This window comes from Limanda limanda, chromosome 14 (genome assembly GCF_963576545.1).
Source record: "Limanda limanda chromosome 14, fLimLim1.1, whole genome shotgun sequence".
In the NCBI taxonomy this organism is placed as follows: domain Eukaryota; kingdom Metazoa; phylum Chordata; class Actinopteri; order Pleuronectiformes; family Pleuronectidae; genus Limanda; species Limanda limanda.
The window spans coordinates 11,867,360-11,889,357 of NC_083649.1; the positions used below are offsets into that span (position 1 = coordinate 11,867,360).

The 21,998-nt window shown below is 40.8% G+C and overlaps 1 protein-coding gene across 8 annotated transcripts in view; it reads right to left on the reverse strand.

The window, feature by feature from the left end:
• tcf7 (transcription factor 7) overlaps positions 1–19,916 on the reverse strand; it is a 59,542-nt gene extending 39,626 nt beyond the window's left edge. For all 8 annotated transcript variants that reach the window (XM_061085716.1, XM_061085715.1, XM_061085713.1 and 5 more), the window contains exons 1-3: positions 19,370–19,916; positions 19,057–19,129; positions 16,653–16,759 (exon numbers count right to left, since the gene is read on the reverse strand). In XM_061085716.1, the coding sequence (XP_060941699.1) occupies positions 16,653–16,759; positions 19,057–19,129; positions 19,370–19,552 (363 nt within the window). In that variant the 5' untranslated portion in view covers positions 19,553–19,916. The remainder of the gene's footprint in view (positions 1–16,652; positions 16,760–19,056; positions 19,130–19,369) is intronic.
• Positions 19,917–21,998: the final 2,082 nt, after the last annotated feature.

A 21,998-nucleotide genomic window follows, 5' to 3' on the forward strand; every position in this document is an offset into this window, starting at 1 on the left:
AGATAGATAGATAGATAGATAGATAGATAGATAGATAGATAGATAGATAGATAGATAGATAGATAGATAGATAGATAGATAGATAGATAGATAGATAGATAGATAGATAGATAGATAGATAGATAGATAGATAGATAGATAGATAGATAGATAGATAGATAGATAGATAGATAGATAGATGGATACTTTATTAATCCCGAGAGAAATTCAGATCATCATGTAGCTTATACAGTTAACACTTAAACACCACACTGACATACATACATAAATCACATACGGAGAATATATATACAGATACAGGAATGGAATACAATGATGTGATAGTGTCAGTGTCCAGTAGGGAAGTGTTCGTGTGCTGCTGGAGTGGAAAGTACAATAATATATATATATATATAAAACAACAAACATATATAAATATATAAAAATATGTAGTGGTAAACCTGTTCTAATAAAGGTTAACAAACCATAACCATCATGTGTTAATGTTTTTAACACTAGACCAATGCATCCTCCTGCACATGACACAATTTTGTCATAATATAGTTGGAATGATCATTATTTTATCTGTTTTTCTGACAATGTCGTATTTTTTTTATTAAAAGCAGAGACTCCGGGGACATTTGAGGACTTTCTCTCCCTGTGGTGAAATTCACAAAAGGAGGAAAAAATAGATCAACAGTCCTCTCCCCTACTTCCTCTAATCAAAATAGCATACCACTGACTTGATGTTCAGCTAATGGATGCTTAATTGAAACCAGTATTGCCTCCATTGGCCTGGGATTCATGTCGACTCTGCAGGGAGATCGACTGGAGCCTGGATGGCACTCGCGCTGCGCTCCTTGTTTGTGACCGTGTCAGAGTTATGGCTGCATGTAATTGGCAGTATTAAGACCATGGGAGCTGTTTTTAAACTAAAAAGGAAATTAGAGTGAGAGATGAGGTGAAGCAGAGTGACGAAGGGCAAAAGAATGTCTACGGGACAGAGAGGAGAGGAGTGGTGACAGTCGTCGTGATCTGCGGCTCAGCGGGGGAGTTTGGGGTGGGCTCTGGGGGAATGAGTCCTCTGGGGTCCTGACAATGGGCGGATGACTGTGCCTGTGCCTGTTGTAAATCTGCTTCTGTCTGGAGGGAAGAGTCGACGAGGGGATCATAAAAACGTCATAGATGGAGCCTGTCTGTCTGACTGAATTTCTGTCTGTCAGGAAATAGCCCATCTTCTTACATTCCCTCTTAATGAAGGGAAAAAAATGGCTAATCAATGGCGCCTGGATTCATACTTTGATCAAAACAAATAACTATGCATCATATTCATGCTTCATATTGTTTCAATCAATAACTTTTCTTTTGATTTTTTTGTCAAAATGCAAAATGTGTCCCTCATCATGAACAGGCCGCTGCACCGAAGTAAAAAAATAAAACTCTCCAAAAACACACTAACAAAAAACTCAATAACCCAACCTTGGTTTTCTATTATTAAAAGTACTTTGGTATGTTTCAATTTGCGTAACATACACTTCTCCATTGCCCAGGTGCCGAGTCTGAATAATTGCATGTGTGAATTCTGCCACTGAAGGATGTCGAACAGGCTCTTTAAACATCTTTTGTCACATTTGAATAAGAAAGGTGTTTCAAGCCCGAATCAGATCTTTGGGCTCAAAACATTTGAGTATTTTCAAGTGAGGCCTTTAACCATATTCATCTGAGGCACAAAGTGTTTTTGTCCATACCAACCCAGGTACTTTATCGGCACTCTATCCTCTACGAACAGATTATACATTTGTGAATGTGCAGAATCTGAAGGTGATGGACAAGATTTGAGGCCAGAATACCTTAAGGTTTCCATTTTGACCAATCAAACCGGAAAACTGAAACTACAAAGAAGAGGCATCAACAAGGTGAAAATGATTCAGTCTCGATCATTTTGACCGTCGCTCCTCTGCTGCCATCTTTGGTTTCTTCAAACAAGTTCACTTTCTAATGTTAAAAGGGTAAAACTGACTTTCGAGATTCAGACTTGCTCTGGATTGGTGCTGATTTCCATTGAGTGAAGTGTTTAAACGGTTAAAGGTTTTCTTATGAGACTGTTTCAACTGGGGCTGTGGTTTTGTTTCACCAGGTGCACAACGCGGTTACCGGCTTCTCATTGTTTACTGCTAACTCCCTTCCGCTATACTGCAGTTATCTTCTCTACCTTCATTGTTCTCTCTTTTTCTCATTCTCTCTCTCATACTGTCTGTCAATCATTCTACCTCTTTCAACTCTTCTCCCACTCTTCTGCATCCACTTTCCCCTCTTCTTTCTCCACCTTGTCATTCCCACATCTGATCAACTCAATCTGCAGCCATTTGATTTATCAGATGATGCGTTTCTTTTGTTCTTCACTTCCTGCCCACCCACCTCATCCCTTTCATCGATGCATACAGTGTTTCCCACATAAATGTCCTGTACAATGTGCAACACCTACACCAGCATGCACACACACACACACCCCTCACACATACACACACATGGTCACCGCACACCACATACTGCTGTATACATCTCAGTTGCTCTAGATTTTCAGTTTTAAAAAGTGCTCGCACACGCCAATTTACCACAGGACCTTCACACACACACACACACACACACACACACACACACACACACACACACACACACACACACACACACACACACACACACACACACTCTGAAAACAACAACAATGCTTGATGCGCTCTATTACTTCCTGCATCTAACATATGAGATGCTTGGTGTCAACAACAACAGGATTTGTCATTAAAGCAACTTGTTTTTGATTTTTCTCTCTCATGATTTTACCATTCCACTCCTCTTTCTGCTCCACCCATAAACCCTCCCATCCTCTTTCATGAAAACAACACCCCTCCTCGTGTCCTCAAGGCCTTGCGTTGCTCCTGCCTCTCTCATTTCCATTGACTCTGAAATCCTGACGCATCAGAAGCAGGGTAAACCTTTTCTACAAGTCCAGTACTAATCAGAGAATGGAGGCCGGTGAGGAAAGTTACACTCCTATCACGTGTCTGTGTTAGTGCGTAAGTGTCAGGTCTCTTTCTCTCTGTAGACCCATAGAAAAGCTTCCCATGGCCACAAACTGTGAGGATGGGTCTCTTTCCTTGCTCCAAAAAACAAAGGTAGGAAATCAATTTGACGCATGGCCGAACGCCTTTTGAGGAAGCTTGTTGAAGAGGGAATTCCTCCGTCTCTCCTTTTTCTGGCTTAAAAATGAAATTAACACAAGGAAGCGGAGCCAAATAACATGAGCTTACACAGACTGAAGTCATCACAGAGCTCGAGCAGTTGGCGGCCACACATTCACCTGGGACTCATTTTCTCTCTGTGCGGTTCTCCAATGGCACAACATGGTGTTTTTAACATCACTTATGAAACGACTTCAAACAAGTGACTCAAGTCACTGACACGTTCGACATCGCCAAACCTCGTGGAAGGCAGGAAGGGGGCGCTAGAGCTGAGAATCCACACAAGCTAGCATTGTATGAAGTGATGAGTTCTGAATATTATCAGCTGTTAGACTCTTCTTAAATCAGTGAAGATGCACTCAGGTTTCTAACAAGATTTAACATCTAAGTATTATGTCTTTGCAGTGTCACTTCTGGATTTACAGGATTTACCTTCAGTAGATTATTAATATACTGATATATATGATTTTCCATGTTAAAGCCAAATAGCAAAGATCCACTTACACATTGAAAAGTGTCTGCCATTAAAAGAAAACATGGAGACATATTTTAGCTTCACAATTAAAATTAAATTAAGTTCAGGTGCTAGTCCCAACTTAAAATTCAGTGCTTCGCACTTCAAACCAAACAAATGCATTCATAACAGTCATGAGTTTGATTGTACATTCAATCTTTTAAACTGGAACTAATTGCCCTGGTGGAGCTATACATTCCATTATGTGTCGTTCTGCATTGAATAGGCTGGCAGGACCAATGTCCAACCTATTCAAACTATTTTAATTGGACAGGCTCCGTGTGAAGCGAATCACATTTCTGACCCAAACATCGTCGCAATAGTCGGTCTCCATTAATTGTCTGGTTCATGACAACTAATGCGGACCAGCACACGTTATGGCTCCTTGTATTTCGAAATCCAGAATCCAGTATCAACGAACAGGAGGAGGCGACATGTTCCATGTGTGACCAGGGATCATTTTACTTAAATATCAACAAAAAAACTCAAACCTGATGCAGTGCTGATTATATATCCATGGAGATAAGTTACTGAAAACACTGGCTGACCTCTGTCGACACAGACTTGTGTAAAAAAAGTCCTTCCATAGAAAGTGGAGATCATCATCAGAGATCATCATTACCAAATTCACTGTCTGACATTGTCTTTTACTGACCTTTAAGACTTTTGTAACATTTTTACCAAATACAAGTTAATCAATTACATTTAAAAGACAAATCAACTAAACCAGGAAACATGATCCCTGCTCTGTGGTTGGAAAACAGTACAAACAATGTAGGTAAACAATGCACACTGCATGTTAAACTGTTGTGTGTGTATGTTAGTACGTCAGTGTGCTTTGAGCAGAAGAAGGAAGTTAAGATGTACAGTGTAGCTTAAACTACTATGAGTGAGGGCTTTAAGTGGGTTTTTTCTGTTTTCCGTGTGTAGTAAATGTGGGTGTGGCTTAATGTGATTTCAGAATAAGTATGAGTGGTGTGTATATATATATATACATACAACTATATATATAGCTTAAAAGGCGGAGACTGCTTCCCTCCCACAGCAGATGAGTATCATATGAGGAAGGATTAGACTTGTGCTCCTGTGTGTGTGTGTGTGTGTGTGTGCGCGTGGGTGCGTGTGTGTGCATGTGTGCGCACGAGATCACAGCCATGTGTGCTGCTTCATGCGGCTGTGGAGGCTCCAGCTGGTCTGGGCAGAGCCACGGGCACGGGGTGGAGAGGGGTGGTGGAGGAGGAGGAGGAGGATGATGGGGTTTGAGTTTCACTTTAGCAGCTATTTTTACAAACACTTTTTTAATAAAGTGCATGCTACAATGATGATAATGTGCGTGGAGGCTGAGACGAGTGGAGGAGGAGGCGGGGAGGGTCATCATGGGACTTTATCAATTTCTAAGTTACCATGTCACTCAAAAAACACCAAGGTGGTCAAATAAAAGATTAAAGAGTCAAACAGGTTTAACATGTTGAATTGCAAGATTAATTAAAAAAAACGTGGAGATAATGTAATAATTAAGTAAATAGTGATGTCTCATAAGTTTGTGTGGATCAAGAAACTAAATCAAGCCTTTGGAAAATATACTGATTTGCCTTGTAGCAGAGGGTTTGTGATATATAACGATAACCCTATGCAATGGAGAGAATTGTTGTATTCATGCTTTGGGTTTTTCGTACAATTTAACAAACACACATAATGTGTTAATTAGATTTAGAGGCCTTTATGTGCTTCCTGAGAGTAGACAAAGTCATTATGTCAAACTGTCCCGGTTGTATTGCAAATGCTGTTGCACTGAGATCTACTCTCACTGTGAAGTAGAAGAAGAGTATATGTATAACTCATATATAGAGTATAACTCACACAGACACAGAAGTCAGCAGTGACACTCGCTCTAGAAACACACACACACACACACACACACACACACAGACACACACACACACACAGGCTCCATCTCTCAGTAGGAGAGTGTAAACAGGTTGTAAATTTCCTCACAGGCGTGGATGAAAGAGGCCGATCACCTGGCAGACTGTCATGTACGATCTCATATGAGCGTCACACTGACTCTGTTTGCAAACAGTAGAAGCTTCGGCACAAAGGAAAACACGCCGTGTGTGGCTGAGACTGCAGGCATATAAAATGTCAGAGTCAATCTGAGTGGAGCTCATACCCTCATTACATATGGGCTCTGTTTACTCTAGCAGATAAATGTGAGTAGTAGATTTGGATAAAGTGATGATTAAGTGCATTTATCTGATTTCTTCATGTCTGTTTGCTGGATTTATAAGCAGAGATAAAAACTTACACACTTGACCTTTCAGCCTAAGAGAAGCTAAATGTGACCTGTGACCAATAAAAAGGAAATGAAACAAGACTTCAATTCCCAAAGGTCATGTGATATCTCTCAATCTTACAGGCAACCACTGATTTTTATGTTTTATATAAATCTTAGTTTTGCTAAAAACAGGTTTTAAAATACCACAACTTTATATTCTAACTGGAAAAATGTTTGTAAAAACAGACAAACATGGATGCTGCAGGTTTCTGATAAGGTACAGTGTCATGATCGACATAAATAGATCAACTTTGTAGTTTATTTTTGCAAAGTTGATGTAAATGTGTTGTGAGTATTAAAGAAAATGTGCATGCAGGGAAGTAGTCAGAGTTGATGCAGGATTCTTGATTAGTAAAACTGTTAAATCAATACAAGATGCTTCAAGAACAAATGTGAAATGCAAGACACTGTGGTGCTTGAAACTCTGCATAACTAAATCCTTCAATGTATATCTGTGCTTCCATATGACTTCTCAACTGTCTGTTTGAATGCATGTTCACACTTTTGATAACCAAAGCCAGTATTTCCACTTCAAATGTCAAAGAAACTAAGCTGCTGAAGAGCCGAGATTTCTCTTCACTGACCAGGGACAAGGGATGGATGGATGATGATTGGATGGATGGATGGATGAAGGGAGGGAGGTTTCAACATGTTTACAAGTTGAGAGTGTGGCCAACTAACCAACAAACCCTGTGATGGGTCTGCGAGTTCACTTCAGTCTTAAAGTAAACAGGTCAACACAGAAGCAGCAGGTCTGTTTTATGAACTAGTGAACATCCAAATATGAGAACAATAACAGACAATCCCACACACGAGGAAACTACTGTTATGTAAGAACAGATTGATAGTATTAATTCTTCATAAAAATCCTTTCCATATTATTTTATTAAGAACAGAATCCAAAATGTGCTGAAAGAAAAACTTTTTTTCGATTCAAGCGGATTCAGAAAATAATGTATTATGTATGACAGGGTAATTCTATAATGTTTAACTGAAGCCAGAGCACAAACAAAAGATCTGCACTGCATCCAGACAATTTGACTTGAGTTTGCCCTTTAATCCATTATTTATGGAAATTAGATGTGGATCCATTTATATTCTTTATATTTCAGGACACAGGTATAATATTTTACACTTGTTTTTACTTGAGCTGGATCTACCACCACACAGGACAATGAACCTATGACTGAGGGCATGAGGAATTCTGAGGTCAAACCCGTCGCTGCCGGAAATGCTTTTGTGATAACCTTATCACAGTTACTACATTTCATAGCATCACTTCTGTCCTTTTGTAAAGCTTAACCACACAAGTTCCAACTCAGAAACTAGTTTTAAAATACAATCAACAGTAAATGAATGAGCATGAATGATATGCGACAAATTTGATATCTGCTGGTGTGTGAGGGAGACAGTGCTGTCACTGATTAACTGCAAGCTGAGAACACACATCTGGGGGGAGGGGGGTCTGCACGGTTCGCTCTGTAAACAACAACACAGAGGAAACGCTGCATGGATTCGCTCCACCGGCCAATGACTCACCTGGGTGCAACATCCCGCAACTCACAAAAGCACAAACGCACACATGCACACGCCTCACAAACAAATACTGGCGACCAAACAAAGAGTTACTTCTCGAAACTTGCTCTTTTGTCACAGTTTCTATCTCTCGCTTCCTCTCTTTTTTAAATATTCAACACACCGAGTCTGTGTAGCTGAAATCACCAATGGATCTCCTTTTAACTTGGCGATTGGTATTTTAGGAATCCATTTACAGTACGTAAACTTGTCACTGCTCTTTTTAGCGCTCTTTCAACCAATAGACAAAAGGTGAATCTGAGGAAAATCTCAACTCAGACCTCTGCACACCCCATCTAATACCTGCAGGAAATGATGTGTGTACACACTTTACAGCATCGAGAGAGAAGACCAGCGAACTGAAGAAAGCAAACACATGAAAACCCGTCAGAATCACTGGAGCAGATACTCCTGCATAACTCGATCACAAAACATGTTGGGGGGGTGTTATACCCAGTTTAGCTGTAAAGCAGCAAATCCTCACATTGGAAAAGACACTGGAATCAGAAAATGTGTTGCATGACTCTCAAACAGTGAATAGATGATAAAATCTTTATGTCAATGCTCCATACCAACAGGTCACAGTGAGTCCGACATGTTGCTTTACGGCTCAGCAGGAGATTGAAGTTTACAGCACGAGAAAGAATTATGGCCACAAAATTGAAAAGCAGCAGAAAAAAAAAACATCCTCCAACATATCAGACCTTGAGCATCCTCTTGGTGACAGGAAGCGTGGGAGGAATTATGGGAAATGTGGTCTCACTTAAGAGAAACACAAGCAGCAACAACCGCTCGTGAGGTTTCCAACTGTCGACTTGTTGCTCTTACGAGACTCTGATCGGAACCACAATCAGTTCGATGTTCTGCTAAAAGACTTTAAGGGGAAAAAAGAAAGAGTCGACGCACAACAGTTTGTCTGTGTGAGAAAAAAGCGGAGTTAATAATATCAATCAAACAAACCCACACTTCCTTTGCCAACACCTGTCTTTTACTGCTCTGCTGCTTCCCCCCCCCCCCCCCCCTTCCTTCCCTACGCGCCGGAAAGAAATAAGTGGATGAATAATTACAGGTATAAACACCTCGGGGCCATCCAAAGGGGTTTTCTCCTCTTCTGATATTCTTTTAAACTTTTCCGCCTCTTGAAATAGTCATCTGAGCAAATTCTTTTTTTTTGGTGCCTTCAAAGCCTGCAGGGTGATGAGGAAGATCTCCTGCTTTTATGATCTCATTTGTATTTTAATTTTCACTCTATAATGCTCTCTTCAACTCTCCAGCCCTCTCTCTTTAAACTCCATCTTTACAGTCGATTTTTCTGTCAACATCCTAATTTATTTTGATCTACTGCTCATGTTTCATGTCCCTCTTCAAAGCAGCTGGGAACCCGAAGTCTACCTGAGACTGAATTAACAAGCCAACAAGTGGCCACACACATACACACACAGGTTTGACTATGCATTGGCAGCCTAACCCAAACCTTAACCAGGACCATTCATGCCAAACCCAAACCTTAACCAAACCACAACTCACATCTTATAACTAACCTTTACCAGGACCTCAGACATGATGTTTTGAACCTCATGCTTGGAACCAGGCTTTGGTCTCCATGAGGTCTGACTGGTCCTGACAAGGTCAATGTTTATGGTGGAAAAGGTAAAAAAAAGGTAAAAAAAAATGTTTACACACACACCAACACTAATGGTACATCAGGGACAATTCTTTGAATATATGGTAACTTTTAAGTTCTGTCAAGGATAATGAGAACCACGGCTACTGTTAAAGGATCGACCTTGTACAAACATATGTTTTCCTCCTTTTCTTTTCAAAGCCTTTTGGGGTCTAATATCTGGCTAATCATAAAGAATAAATCCAAAATAATGAGACAACAACATAAATCATTTCATGTGATGTGAATGAGGAGGAAAAAACAAGGATATTTGCTTGTTTGCCAAAGAGGAATCATGGAGCTTTGCCTCCCTATCGTCAGCCTCATTTCACTCACTAATCTGAGACTTTACACAACTGTAATCTCACACTTACATACACTGCAACAATGGTGATTTAAGACTCTGCCAGTTTCCTCCTGTACAAACTGAAAACTCCAACATAATCAGCTTTTAGAAAAAAGCTTTTACTTTGACAACATGGATGTTACTTTACACTTCTTCTCTCCATTCTTGATATACTTTTTTATATATAGCAACACTTTGCAATGCAGGGTTTCCATCTGACCCCAGCTTTTGCTGCCTTATTGTGAAAGCCTCTTTTCTCCTAGGCCTCTTAGATCCAAGCGGCAGGGTCCTTATCATAGGCAGTCAGAGGCAGAGGGGCCCCACTGCCGCTCATCCCAGCCCTTGGGTCCATATGAAGGGGGATTAGGGAGGCCTCAGCCTGTGTTGCTGCCATTGTTTACCAAGGGACTAGGGGCTGGCTGAACCACCCCCCTGTCAACACCACAATACAATGGGAAACAAGGAAGTGGCAAGATCCAAGAGACATGCACACACACATGCCATTCCATTGATCTTAGGGAGGATCGACCTGGTATTATGTGGGAGACACGCGGAGGAGGAAACGGGGATGGGAGCTTGTTAGCAACAGCAGCTCATGTTTTGAATGGAGATAGAGGCATATGAAACGTGTATGTGCCGAGAACACGAAACCTAAAATTCACCTACATAATAATAGTAAAAGTAACAAGCTTTCCGTTGAAGTGGGAAAAAACAATTAAATTTCCCCCCGTGATGGATTTTAGTTAAAGCCACAAAGGGACATTTTGAGATCTTAGAAATGACAACGCTTTACCGCTACCTTTCCCAAAAACTCTCTCTTTGTGGTCTTACTGTCAATTTTTAATTTCAGTCTGTGCGATGAGATGTCAAAAGAGCAGGAAGTTCCCCCAAACGAGACAAAGATAGTGCTCTTCGTAAACAGAGGCGTTACATGCTGACTTGTAAATTCCAGTGACTAAGTTTACATGCTTAAAGTTATAAACAAAAAACTTTACTGTTATTCACAACATGTACAGTAAGACTTTTACAGACAACGTCCAGGTAAAGTAAGAATGAAAGGGTTTTTGCGCAGCGGGTCATCTTCTGAGGGTGTTGACGTCATCGTGTGACCACAGCTTCCACATCACAGGGAGTTTCACAGCCTCTCTGACGATGAAGAAAAACTGTGCGCAGCCAAATATCAGTTGTTTTAACAGCTTCTCGATTTTCAGATAACAAACCTCCAAAGACTTCACTTGGAGTTTCATCCGTTAACTCTCACATTAAGATTGTTTTTAAACTTCTAGTTGCCAAAACTGCATTGGCAAGTAAATGCTTCTCTCAAAACAGAAGAAGTTCTATTTTATTTCCAAACTGGACACGAGAGACAACAAACTCATAAAATATGGTCAGTAAAAGCTTCTGATTGAAATGTATAGTCTAAACACATCCATTAAAATATGACACACCATTTCCACTTGTCCACAGACATTTGCACTCCACACATCCCTCACAAAAATCATTCTGAAAATGTATCAAATCCGCTTCAAAGGTTAATGGCTTTTTCCCTTGGCCCATAATCCACCCTTCAAGCAACTTTCACTAAAATCAGTTCAATAGTTTTTACATAATCCTGCTGACATCAAACAGACTTGGAAAGATATCCTCCATGGTGGAGGTATTCAAAACACGCATGGTGGCTGTTTTTGTTTTAGGGGAAAGGGCTAATTTCAACCAATCACCAACAACAATCAGATAACGTCACATCTTCTCCCAATTTATTCCTGCTCTTACTTTGGATTTCATGATTTTCTGTCAGGGCTTGAGTCCACAGCCACACAGCTAAAATGAATGGGGTTCATCACGTCAATCAATCAAATCAATCAGACATCAAAAACCTTCCACTAGCATAACAACGATAAGCTTTTATTGTGAAGCAGTTGGAAAGGCAGCTTAAGCAACGGAAACAGATTGAGGACTACTAAATCGTTGTTCAATTAGTGGATATTTTCTCAACACTCCAGCCAGTTTGAAATATATGACTGGATAAAAGACGAGAACAACATGTTGTTGTAAGAAGTTTAGTCCATCACATTCCAGGGAAACTCAGTTAATCTCCGTCAGAGAGAACATAATGGTGTGGTCCTAGGATTATTATTATAAACTCAGGTTAATACAAACAGACAATGAGACCGTTCATCACTCTGTTCTTCATCTCTCCTCATCCACTTCTTCAGTCTAATGTGTGTCTGCTTTCTAAGAAAACCCTTTCACAAGCCATAATCCAGCCCTGAACAACAGCAGCCACTGAAACTGTGGCGCAACACATCAGCATGGTGAACTCTATATTCACTCATCTACACTGCCACATTCCCTGACCTGATAAAGATTCTGCAAGATTCTCTAAAACGTTTCAGCAGCGTGTTTGCTCCCAGCATACAGGTCCTCCAGGTAAGGTGTGGTGATGAGGTACTTATTATGCTGCGCAGTAGATTAATGTTGATTCTGGAGCTTTATGCAAGTTAAAAAACTATGACAGGAAGCTGAATCGGAGGAACCCTATGCTTAGATTCCAGCTAGGGTGATGAAAATAGCACCGACAAGAAAAAGAGTTGGATAAGTGAAAAGAGGCAAAAGGAAAAGGAGTTGGGAGAAGGATGGAGGGAAAAATTGTGAGTTATTCATTATTGAGAATCTCCGTTCTGCTGGGGTTTGACAACAAAGAGTGATTATCGCTTCAGAAACACTGACTTTGGTAATCCACAGCATTATACTCACAGCTAGTGAGGGTCTGACACACACACACACACAAAACATTAGCACACAAAATGCACCATGAACCTTGGAAACAAACACAACCCCAAGGCAACAAACTTGAGGAAAAAACATGCAGATAAACAGAGAGACCCACACACACACACACACAAAATGCCCCTTAGATACACACAAATAACTTAGTGGAAGGAACTTAAGCCACAATAACGCACACACACACACACACTAACACAATACGCAGCGTCTTACTCACAGTGGATAAAGCTTTATCCAAAGACAACAAGCGGAGGGAGTTTAGTCGTATCGCTGAATCCCACAAATCTCTGTCTTTGGCCACTTCCTCTGAGAGGACGCCTGATATCTCCATTAATATAACAGCCAAATGCCCCATGAAACACTGTAATACCAGTATTACAGCTGAATGGGAGAAGGAGCCTCCAGTGTGTATTCGCTTTGTACAAATGCCTTCTCATAGGAGATTACAAGCTTTTTCGTCTTATATGAGATGTTAACAATAAGTCCAGAGAATTGAGGGGTGTGATTAATCCAGCTTTTTTTGTCAATTTCACAAAATCTGGTTAGGGTGAACATGGAAAATAACACGTTTATCTTTCCAGAACAACAACAGCTCTTGGAAATGTTTTGATGGTTGTAGTTAATGCCTTCTGACAGATTCTCATTCAAATCCCCAGAGCATCAGTCACACAAAATGTATTCAAAGGGCATGAGTAACAACATATTTACACTCTGGAACCCACTCGTACAATGAAATCTAAACCCAGGTTTTGCCCTTGGATAGAAAGGGGAAATACAAATATTACAATTAATATTTAGCTATCTGTCATTTCACCAATGATCTCACAATGAGTTCAACAGATTAGAGTTGTTTACGGGAAAACAGCAGCAGCAGCTTTTAGGAAACTTCGGCTGATGAACTCTGACAACATTCAGTCTCCCACAGACTTATAACCATCACCGTCTCCACACAAGCTTGATGTATAGATAAACAATAATTCAGTAACATAATAATAGAAGTAGGGCATCTGATCATCTACTTTAGTCATATTCAATTTATCTTGTAACTTTCCTGAATCAACATTTGGCCATTAAAACATCAGAAGCTGTCTCTAGCGATGTGGGCAAAGTCTTCAAATGTCACAGGTTTGTCCAACAAACACGCTGAGACAAAGATCTTCACATTTCAAAAGCTGAAATCTGAACATTTTAAACTTGGTAGTTTAATTTACAGATCATAAATAAAGAGATTTAAGTTTTTGTTGATAAATATCAGAATGAATCACATGAGCAAACTCTGCGTTCTTATCACCAAACTCACGGGAAAATCATGTATACTGTAATTCTGATAATTAAATTACTGATATGAGAAAAACTCAGCAGGTAAATATGATTTCATCTTCATTAAGGTGCTTACACTGAATACGTTTTGATTTTTTAGTTGTATATAAAAAAATAGCTTGGGGGCGTAACCTTTTAAGAACTTAACGATGACTCAAAGATATTTTAGAAGAAGAAACAAGACACTAGCAGTAAAGACACTTTTAAAGTCACAGTCAAAAGAAGACAGGAGAGCAGTAAGACATGGACACACACAGACGTAACATGCATCACCATGTCCCTTACTAACACCACAACACGAGGAAAACACCAAACAGCCCCTTTTCTTCTGTACGTCTCCCAGACCTATAGTTCCCAATCCATCCCTTTCATCCATAATCATCAGCACCCACCTCAAAAACCCCTAAACCAGCACTCTGAGCCCTTTCAAGTGGCAGGTAGACGGGGCCCGATGCGTCTGTACCGCCTCACAACCAGTGGGCTAATTACAAGGGAAGCAGCAACAAGTGAGCATTGTGTGGAGTCCCGAAGACACACAGGGGAAGAAAGTGCTCTTTATCTCGAACACCACCACCACTCCTTCCCTCCATCCTCCTCCTCCACTCCGCTCTCAACAAACACAATCTCCTAGAGGCTCGGCGGATGGCACTCGAGAAGAGTAGAGCAGAGTGGAGAAGAAAAGAGAGGAGAGGAGAGGAGAAGAGAAGGAGACCAACTGATAAATGACAAATACCATCACACTTGATCACCATGTTTGAGCAGTGCGATGCCGGATGTACGATGTTATGCAACAAAGAGTATAAGCATGTATAGGGAAATGTGACTACGTTCTATCATACTCACAGTTCATTCAATTAGGCCTGTGAGGAGCTACATTTTGTCACACTTTTTCTCACCAATAAAACAAAAACACACGATAATTTTTTTTCCTAAACATTAGAATCTGGAAGATTGGATTTTAATTATAGGGAAGATAAGGTGTGCTTCCCCTGTTTATTTTAAAAGACTGACATTTAATTCAACTATACACTGTACAACTGTGGTGGAGCGATTGATTCACAAATAACATGACATTTTATCAAAGTTTATCTTCCCAGAGATAACAGTTTTTGTTTTTATGTGGTAGCCTGAGGGATTTATAGAGAGAATCTTCTGTAGTGGGAGAAACAGCAGTCAGCTGTTTTTGACCCTTCCGTGACCCAGTCAAAATCTCCCACGACTAACCGAGCCGGGCCTTGACCCAGACTGTGCGGTGCAAAACACTGTGAGAAACTTCAAGGTGTCATTAGAGGAATCACATTTTTCTGGCCATAAAGCAGATTCCCAATTCACCGTGCTTCATATTAGATCAGCCCACAGTTCATGTGATCCCGCAAACAGTTGTCTCTTCTGTTCAGCAACGTCTCGCCGACAAGAGCAGGGGGTTAATTCAGGCAACAGGATTACACAGCACGTGAAAAATGAATTTGGCACAACTGCTCATGTTTGGTGCAATTAGTCAGCCTATCCATGGATGTTGGTTCTTATGAGTGACTTGAAGGGATGGTATGATTAATTTTCCAGGGCTGTCTGGCTGGATGAGTGATACTGCATACTTGAAATCCTTCCATGAGTCTTTCTGATGTTTGTTTTAGCGGTTTAACACTTAGAACAGCCATTAAAGGCAGCAACAAACCTCTCGTCATTCATTCCGGGCTCTTAGAGTTGAAAAAAAAAACTCAGGGTGACGACATCAATCATATTTCCAACTCCGACGAAGGCGTAAACAAAAACAGGATCTTTTTGCCGTGTTCCCTGGTGAGGCGGCAGCGCTTTGATTTAATTTTGCTGCGTTTTACGCCGTGCTTCATTTTCTACGGCTGTTTCAGGGGAAACAACACAGTTCAGTTCAAAGCCAAATAAGAACATGTGTAAAGTTTGGGACTGATTTGCAGAGGCTGCGACTGCGAACTGACACTGACAGAGAATCTCGTAGCATCGAACCAACATTTACCTTCACTGCATTAAACTACAGACACTCTTATTCACTGCACCGATATAAACTGACTAATTTGAATGGGCGAGGGAGGCGTTTCTTTGGTTTGATTGACAGGTCTGTACTATACGCATTATATCTCTCAGTAGCTCAAAAGAAGCTTAACTCTAAAATAGCCTAACTATTATAAATACTCAATCACAATGCAAATCGTATGTATCAAAAAAAGCCATTAGAAAATCTGTATACAACCAAAGAAATGTCATTTTGTAGGAATTAAGTGTATAAGAGGCTATATAGTTTAAACCACAGTCTGTCGAATCGAATCTAATAGAGAGGATCTTAGTGATTTCTAGGCTGCTGTAACTGAATGTTTATAAATGTCCAACATCAGATGCACAGAAAAAATTGGAAAAAGCTGAAATACCCACAAAAACATCTTCATGTCTTTATCCCGAAAAGCACAGAAGAATCTCCACCCATTAGTGATCTGTCAGGTCCACGCCGTCTCTGTTTGTTATGACTGAATTCTGCTGACAGAGGATGTCTTTGCTTCTGCCAAAAATAAAAGATACTAGCCAGCGGCCACCCGCACTACTGACATTTCCATCCCTGAGTGTACGTTGCTTTCTTTCGTCACATTTCCTCCTTGTGGTGAGCGACCGTGATGAGAGCATCGCCACTTACACTGAATATAATTTTAATCGCTCATCGAATAAAACTTATTTTCCTTCCTGAAGCACAAAACCATGTGTTCACTGAGTGTGTGTACCAAGCAGCACACACACACACACACACACACACACACACACACACACACACACACACACACACACACACACACACACACACAGATAACCAGCAGTGACAATGTGCACTGCAGCCAGCAGAAGGTTTGAAACAGGAGCAGACTTACAGATGGAGAAACTGAGCTGTTGGGGAGGTAGGGGTCCGGCAGCATGAGGAAGGGATAGCCGGCATACGCTGGCGTCTTGTACATGCCTCCATCTTGGTGCTTCGACACTGAAAAAAACAAACAAATAATGGTGAGAGACTCAAAACTACAATAAATGTGTAATAGCATCATTTATTATAGCAGTTTGAAGAAGTTTTTTTTTAAATTTCTGTCCAGATTACATTTACATTGGTCTCTAAGGTGACCGGTATCAGTGTGGAGACATTTTCAAGTTGATTTAGTTGTTTAGAGAATAACAGAAGTTGTGGATGAACAATGGAATCTCTCTAAAAGGATTGAAATCAAGTTAAAACTGATACTCACTCCCACAATGTTGTAAAAGATTCAACTTCCGGCTTCAGATTAAAAACTAAAACTTGACATCCAAATTACATGTGCGCACACAGAAGGCCAATTATTTACAAGTGCTCTAGTCACTACATGTTATATCCTCGTATGAGCACAGACGACGACACTTGAGACAAAAGCGTAACAACCGCCACCTAGCCTGAGAGGCGTGAACTCCTGTAGCCTATGTGTTAATCTATCTCTCACCACCACCCATAATAAGCATCAGGGGCCTCTCTGTGGCTCAGGTAGAGCTAGGTAGAACTAGGTTATCTGCATGAAACACCCAGAGAGAGAGAGAAAGTTTTCTAGTGCTCCAGTCAAATCACTCCTCACTGCTGAACTTTTACAAAGGTGCCACAACTTTTAATTTGCCCGGAACTACAGTTACAGAACCTGAAATAATGCAATCACGTAATCAGCATCATTCAGGGTGGTTCTTTTTCTCTCCGGTTACCTGTGGGTGTCATTTCTTTTTCCTCAAGACCCCCCAAACAGGCGCATTTGTAACCACAGATTTACATTTGATGAGGATTGTGCTCAAAGGAACACAATGTGAGAACATTTTTCATTTCAGAAATGACTGAAATTAAGTTTTGCGACTGACTACAAGTCTAGAGTGGTGCCTTTAATTAAAACTGCAATTCGCCCAAGGGGAGGGAAAGTGAAATTGCTGTTCTTATGGGTGGCCACCTAAACAAAAAAAAACTTAAATAAACCTCTCAAGCACCCAGGTTGATACCAGGTTTGACAAAGTATGGCAAAGGCTACACTGTATAAAATGTCCAGGGGTACACTTTAAAAACCCTTTATTTCTAAAATAAGGGCGATAGATTTTATACATGAAAGCAGTTGGAAGATCACACTGTCAGTATAACCAGAGTTGGATGAGAATAAGACTATACCAGATGTCCAATTTATCGATATAACGATCATGCATTTTGTAGGCAGAGTGAAGAGATTACCTCGGATTTGTAAAATGTTTTGTTGTTGATCAAATAATTGTCGTTCTCTGGCCATAAAGAACAGTTTCAAACCACACCGTCACTCAAGAGCAAAACTGAGTCTTAATACTTATACGAATCTGACATTTAACATAATAACTACCTGTATCGACTGACACTATATGAACTTTTTTTTTCTTGATATAATTTTGGGCTGTATGGCCAACATCTTTAATATAATTACTTTGGTCAGCCCTTTTACAGAGGTATCAAGCACCATTTATAACAATCTAATACCATTTTAAAATGAAACGACAAATGTTAAACCAACTCATGTGATATGTTATAAGAGAGATTTAGGAGACCAATATTTGGTTTTCATATCTTTTTTTAAACAAAGGATGCTACGAACATGTAAATGAGCAAAAACGTCCCCAATATTTTCACTTTAAAAACACATTTAGTGGAACAAAGGTGATTTATCTTTAATAGCATGTCAGATTTGCTCTGAATAAGAAGGTTTTTTTTCAAACAGTAGTTGATAAATCAGGGTTGAACAAACAAATTAGCATGTTTTTTCTCAATTTTTTGCAGCAAGGCATCTTTCAATTGGTTATGACCGAATTTTACTCCAGAATGGGGACTGTCAATTTTCAAAACAGCTCTATTAAGAATGGTAAACTGCACGTTATTCTCACAATTGACCCAAATACTTATTATTAAAACGACATTTTAAAGCTGCTACTTTCTACTCGAATCTCCTTGAAACAGACATAACCAACAAGTGTCTGATTCAGGAGAAAAATTTGACAACGTGGAGTTTATTGTGTTTTTTTTTACAGTGTCCACCTGAAAACTCAAACTCTTTGAAGTTTTCTCTAAAGTAGCAACACGTGTCCCGGTGACCGTCCGGCTCTTCTCTTTGACACAATAGGGGGGGTGGGGGGGGGGTCTGTTTCATCGCCTCTCAGCTGAGACAGTAGCGGCTTCAGGAACCGGATGAGAGCGATTGTGTAGCCAAGTGTGTGTGTGTGTGTGAATGTTTTTCGAATGTTTTTCCGTGTGTTTCTCACCTCCGTCGTGATGCTCCCGGTGTTTGTCCGCGAAGCCCCGCTGCTCGCCCGGCTGCTGTCCCCGTCTGCCCGCCTGGAGGGACCGACAACAAGCACAGGGTGGGGGGGTGAGAATGGGTTATGAGGGTCCCAAAAGGTGGAGAAAAGACATGGTGGGAATTTCACTACTGTAACCCTGAGGAGGGAATTCATTCAGCGGCTTGTCAGCAGCGTGGAGAATAAAACACACACTTACACACACACACACACGCACTGTATTGTATATCCACACACACGCACACAGACAGACACACACACAGTCCGTGGCACCTACCGCCGCGCTGGGGCTCTGGCTGGTCTCGGACTCGTTCACCAGGGAGGACTTGAGGTCGGCCAGGTCCCGCTCGGTGAACGCGTTCTCCTGGATCTTCTCCTCCTGCTCCCCTTCGTCTTTGAACGCGATCATCTCGTCGTTCGCTCCCAGGTCGTCCCCGCCGCCGCTGCTCAGCTGAGGCATGTCTCTGTCTGTCCCCCTAACCCTCGCTCAGTGGCTCGTTGCAAAAAAAGAACCAAAAGAAAATACGCGTAACAAGGGAGAAGAAAAGTGTAGGGGGGGAACTAAATCAAAGGACTTCTGGGTTGAAATCTCCTCCTCGGCGAGCGTGGGGTTGTCCTCCAAAGTGCAGAAAGTGTCTCCACGTACATGGAGGAAAGTTGCGATGTGGCGTCCCCGGGCTGGTGTGAGGACTGCTGGGTCCCGGTGTGTCCCTGCTGTTGGACTGGTGTGTCCCGGTGTGTCCCTGCTGGTGGACTGGTGTGTCCCTGCTGGTGGACTGGTGTGTCCCTGCTACAGCAAACTGCTCACTGAGCCCGGCTGAGACATGGTGAGGAGTCCCAACATCAAAGGGCGCCGACCGGATGATTGACAGGTCCGATGACTTGTTGGGGGGGGTTGTACGATTGTTTCGGCTTCTTAAAGAGACATCACCTCCTCCAGCTCTGCTCCACGGGCACAGTGCGGGACTCTAGCAGGGGCGTGCTCGAGCCTTCCACGGTCCCCTGGGCTGCGGGAACCCTGCTGCTGCTTTCTGCCCCCCCGAAACTTCTTTTTCGGGGGGAGAACGCAAAAAAAAATTAAAGGGCGTTGAGACTCCATAGCTTTACTTTATTCACTTCAGTTATGAAAAATTCATTTTAAAAACACCAGACAATTTTGTGTGACATTAACAATTATGTCTCTCCCAATTCTGACTTCTTACATTATTGTTAAAACATCTTCTACCATCCCTTCCTTTTGAGCTCAGTTTGAAAACCTGATTTAAATTGTAAGTAGCATCGTGGCTTAGACTCAACAGTGGGCCTGGCTGTGAGACGAATGTTCTCGGAGGGCGACAGAGCAGATGTGTTAGTAAGTGAGTACGTTTTGTTCATAAAGCACCAAAACCAAAAGTACTGTACAAAACATACATTGAGATAAAAAATGGGAAATAACAGAGTAAAACACAAAATAATAGAAGATTAAAAACTACACAGAGGGCAAGCAAAAACAATGGAACCATGAGGACTGGACCAAGTTAGAATATTTACCAAATAGGTGAGGTTTTTTTGTTTTTTTTAGAACTTTATTGAAGAGAAACACAAACATTCCTTGACAACATCACAAATTATATATGACAGACTGATTAGGGAAAAATAATAAAGAAATAAAGAAATAAGTGGACAGTTAAGACATTCCATTGTACCACAGGATTCCCCTCAGTTACAGAGGTATCCTGCAATAGGTAGCCACCTCCTCACAAAAACATCAGACCTTAATTGTAATTGAGCAGTTAAAGCCTCCATTCCATACACCTCCCTTAGCTTCAGTTTCCACTGTGCCACTGTAGGTGGCTGTGGATTCAACCATTTTATTGTCACCATTTTCCTAGCAGTCATCAAGAGTATATGTAACAAGTGCTCTTGGTCTCTTGTGTACATGCCTTCAGGAGTTAGATCGAAAAGAAACTGACTTGGGGTGAATAGTATATTAATTAATAGGTGAGTTTTTAACGACCGATAAAAAGTGTTGACAGACTTTTTCTAACGAAGGGAAGACGGTTCCAGAGGGTGGACATGAAATGACAGAAAAAGCCCCACCTCGTAGATACAGTGGATCCTTGTATTTCAGCTCTGTATTGTAGTCAGCGCTGCTTCATTACTGTTATGGTCTCAGGAAACATGATTTGTTTGTAAAGGAATGTAATGTATGTCTTAGTTTTGAAACACGTTTTGATGCCTGTTGTCCACACTTCTGCAGAGTTTGAAATCCCTTGTCTTACTTGTCTTGCTGTGGCTCGCAGTATTTTCTGCAACTAAGCAGCCGACTGCAGAGTAGTCAGCTTCCTGTTAACACCTGCACACCCGTGCCCGGTCTACACGGATAGTCATGTGACTTGCGTTTTCAGGTGTTACAGTAGGACGCATATATGGAGCTTAAACACTGTGTGGACAGAGATCGTTTAGTTTGAAAATGCTGTTATATGCTATATATATAAATGTGTGTGTAGGTGTTATTATAAAAAAATTACCCAGCAGTATATTATATCATTTATTAGCAGTAAAAAAAAAAGCTTTCTCAGTATTCTAACAATATACTGCTTCTTTCATTTAAAAGAATTAAATTAAAAAAGATAATTTCTCAAAGATTAAGTCAAATTTACTTTCTTATTTACCATATTGAAATAATAATTATGTCCTCATTAGTTTGGAGCTCAGCCTTAATCCTTAATCAAAGTTTGCACAGAATCTTTACTTTACTTTTCTTTTTGTCATCAATTGGTTTAATACCAAATTATCTCCAGATGATTATGAAAATGCATTAAAAAAAGATTTTGTTCTCTAATGTGGATCCATTTAATTATTTTATACAACATTCTTAACAAAGTTTCTCTAAAAGTGGTCTATTCACTGTATTTTTATCAAGC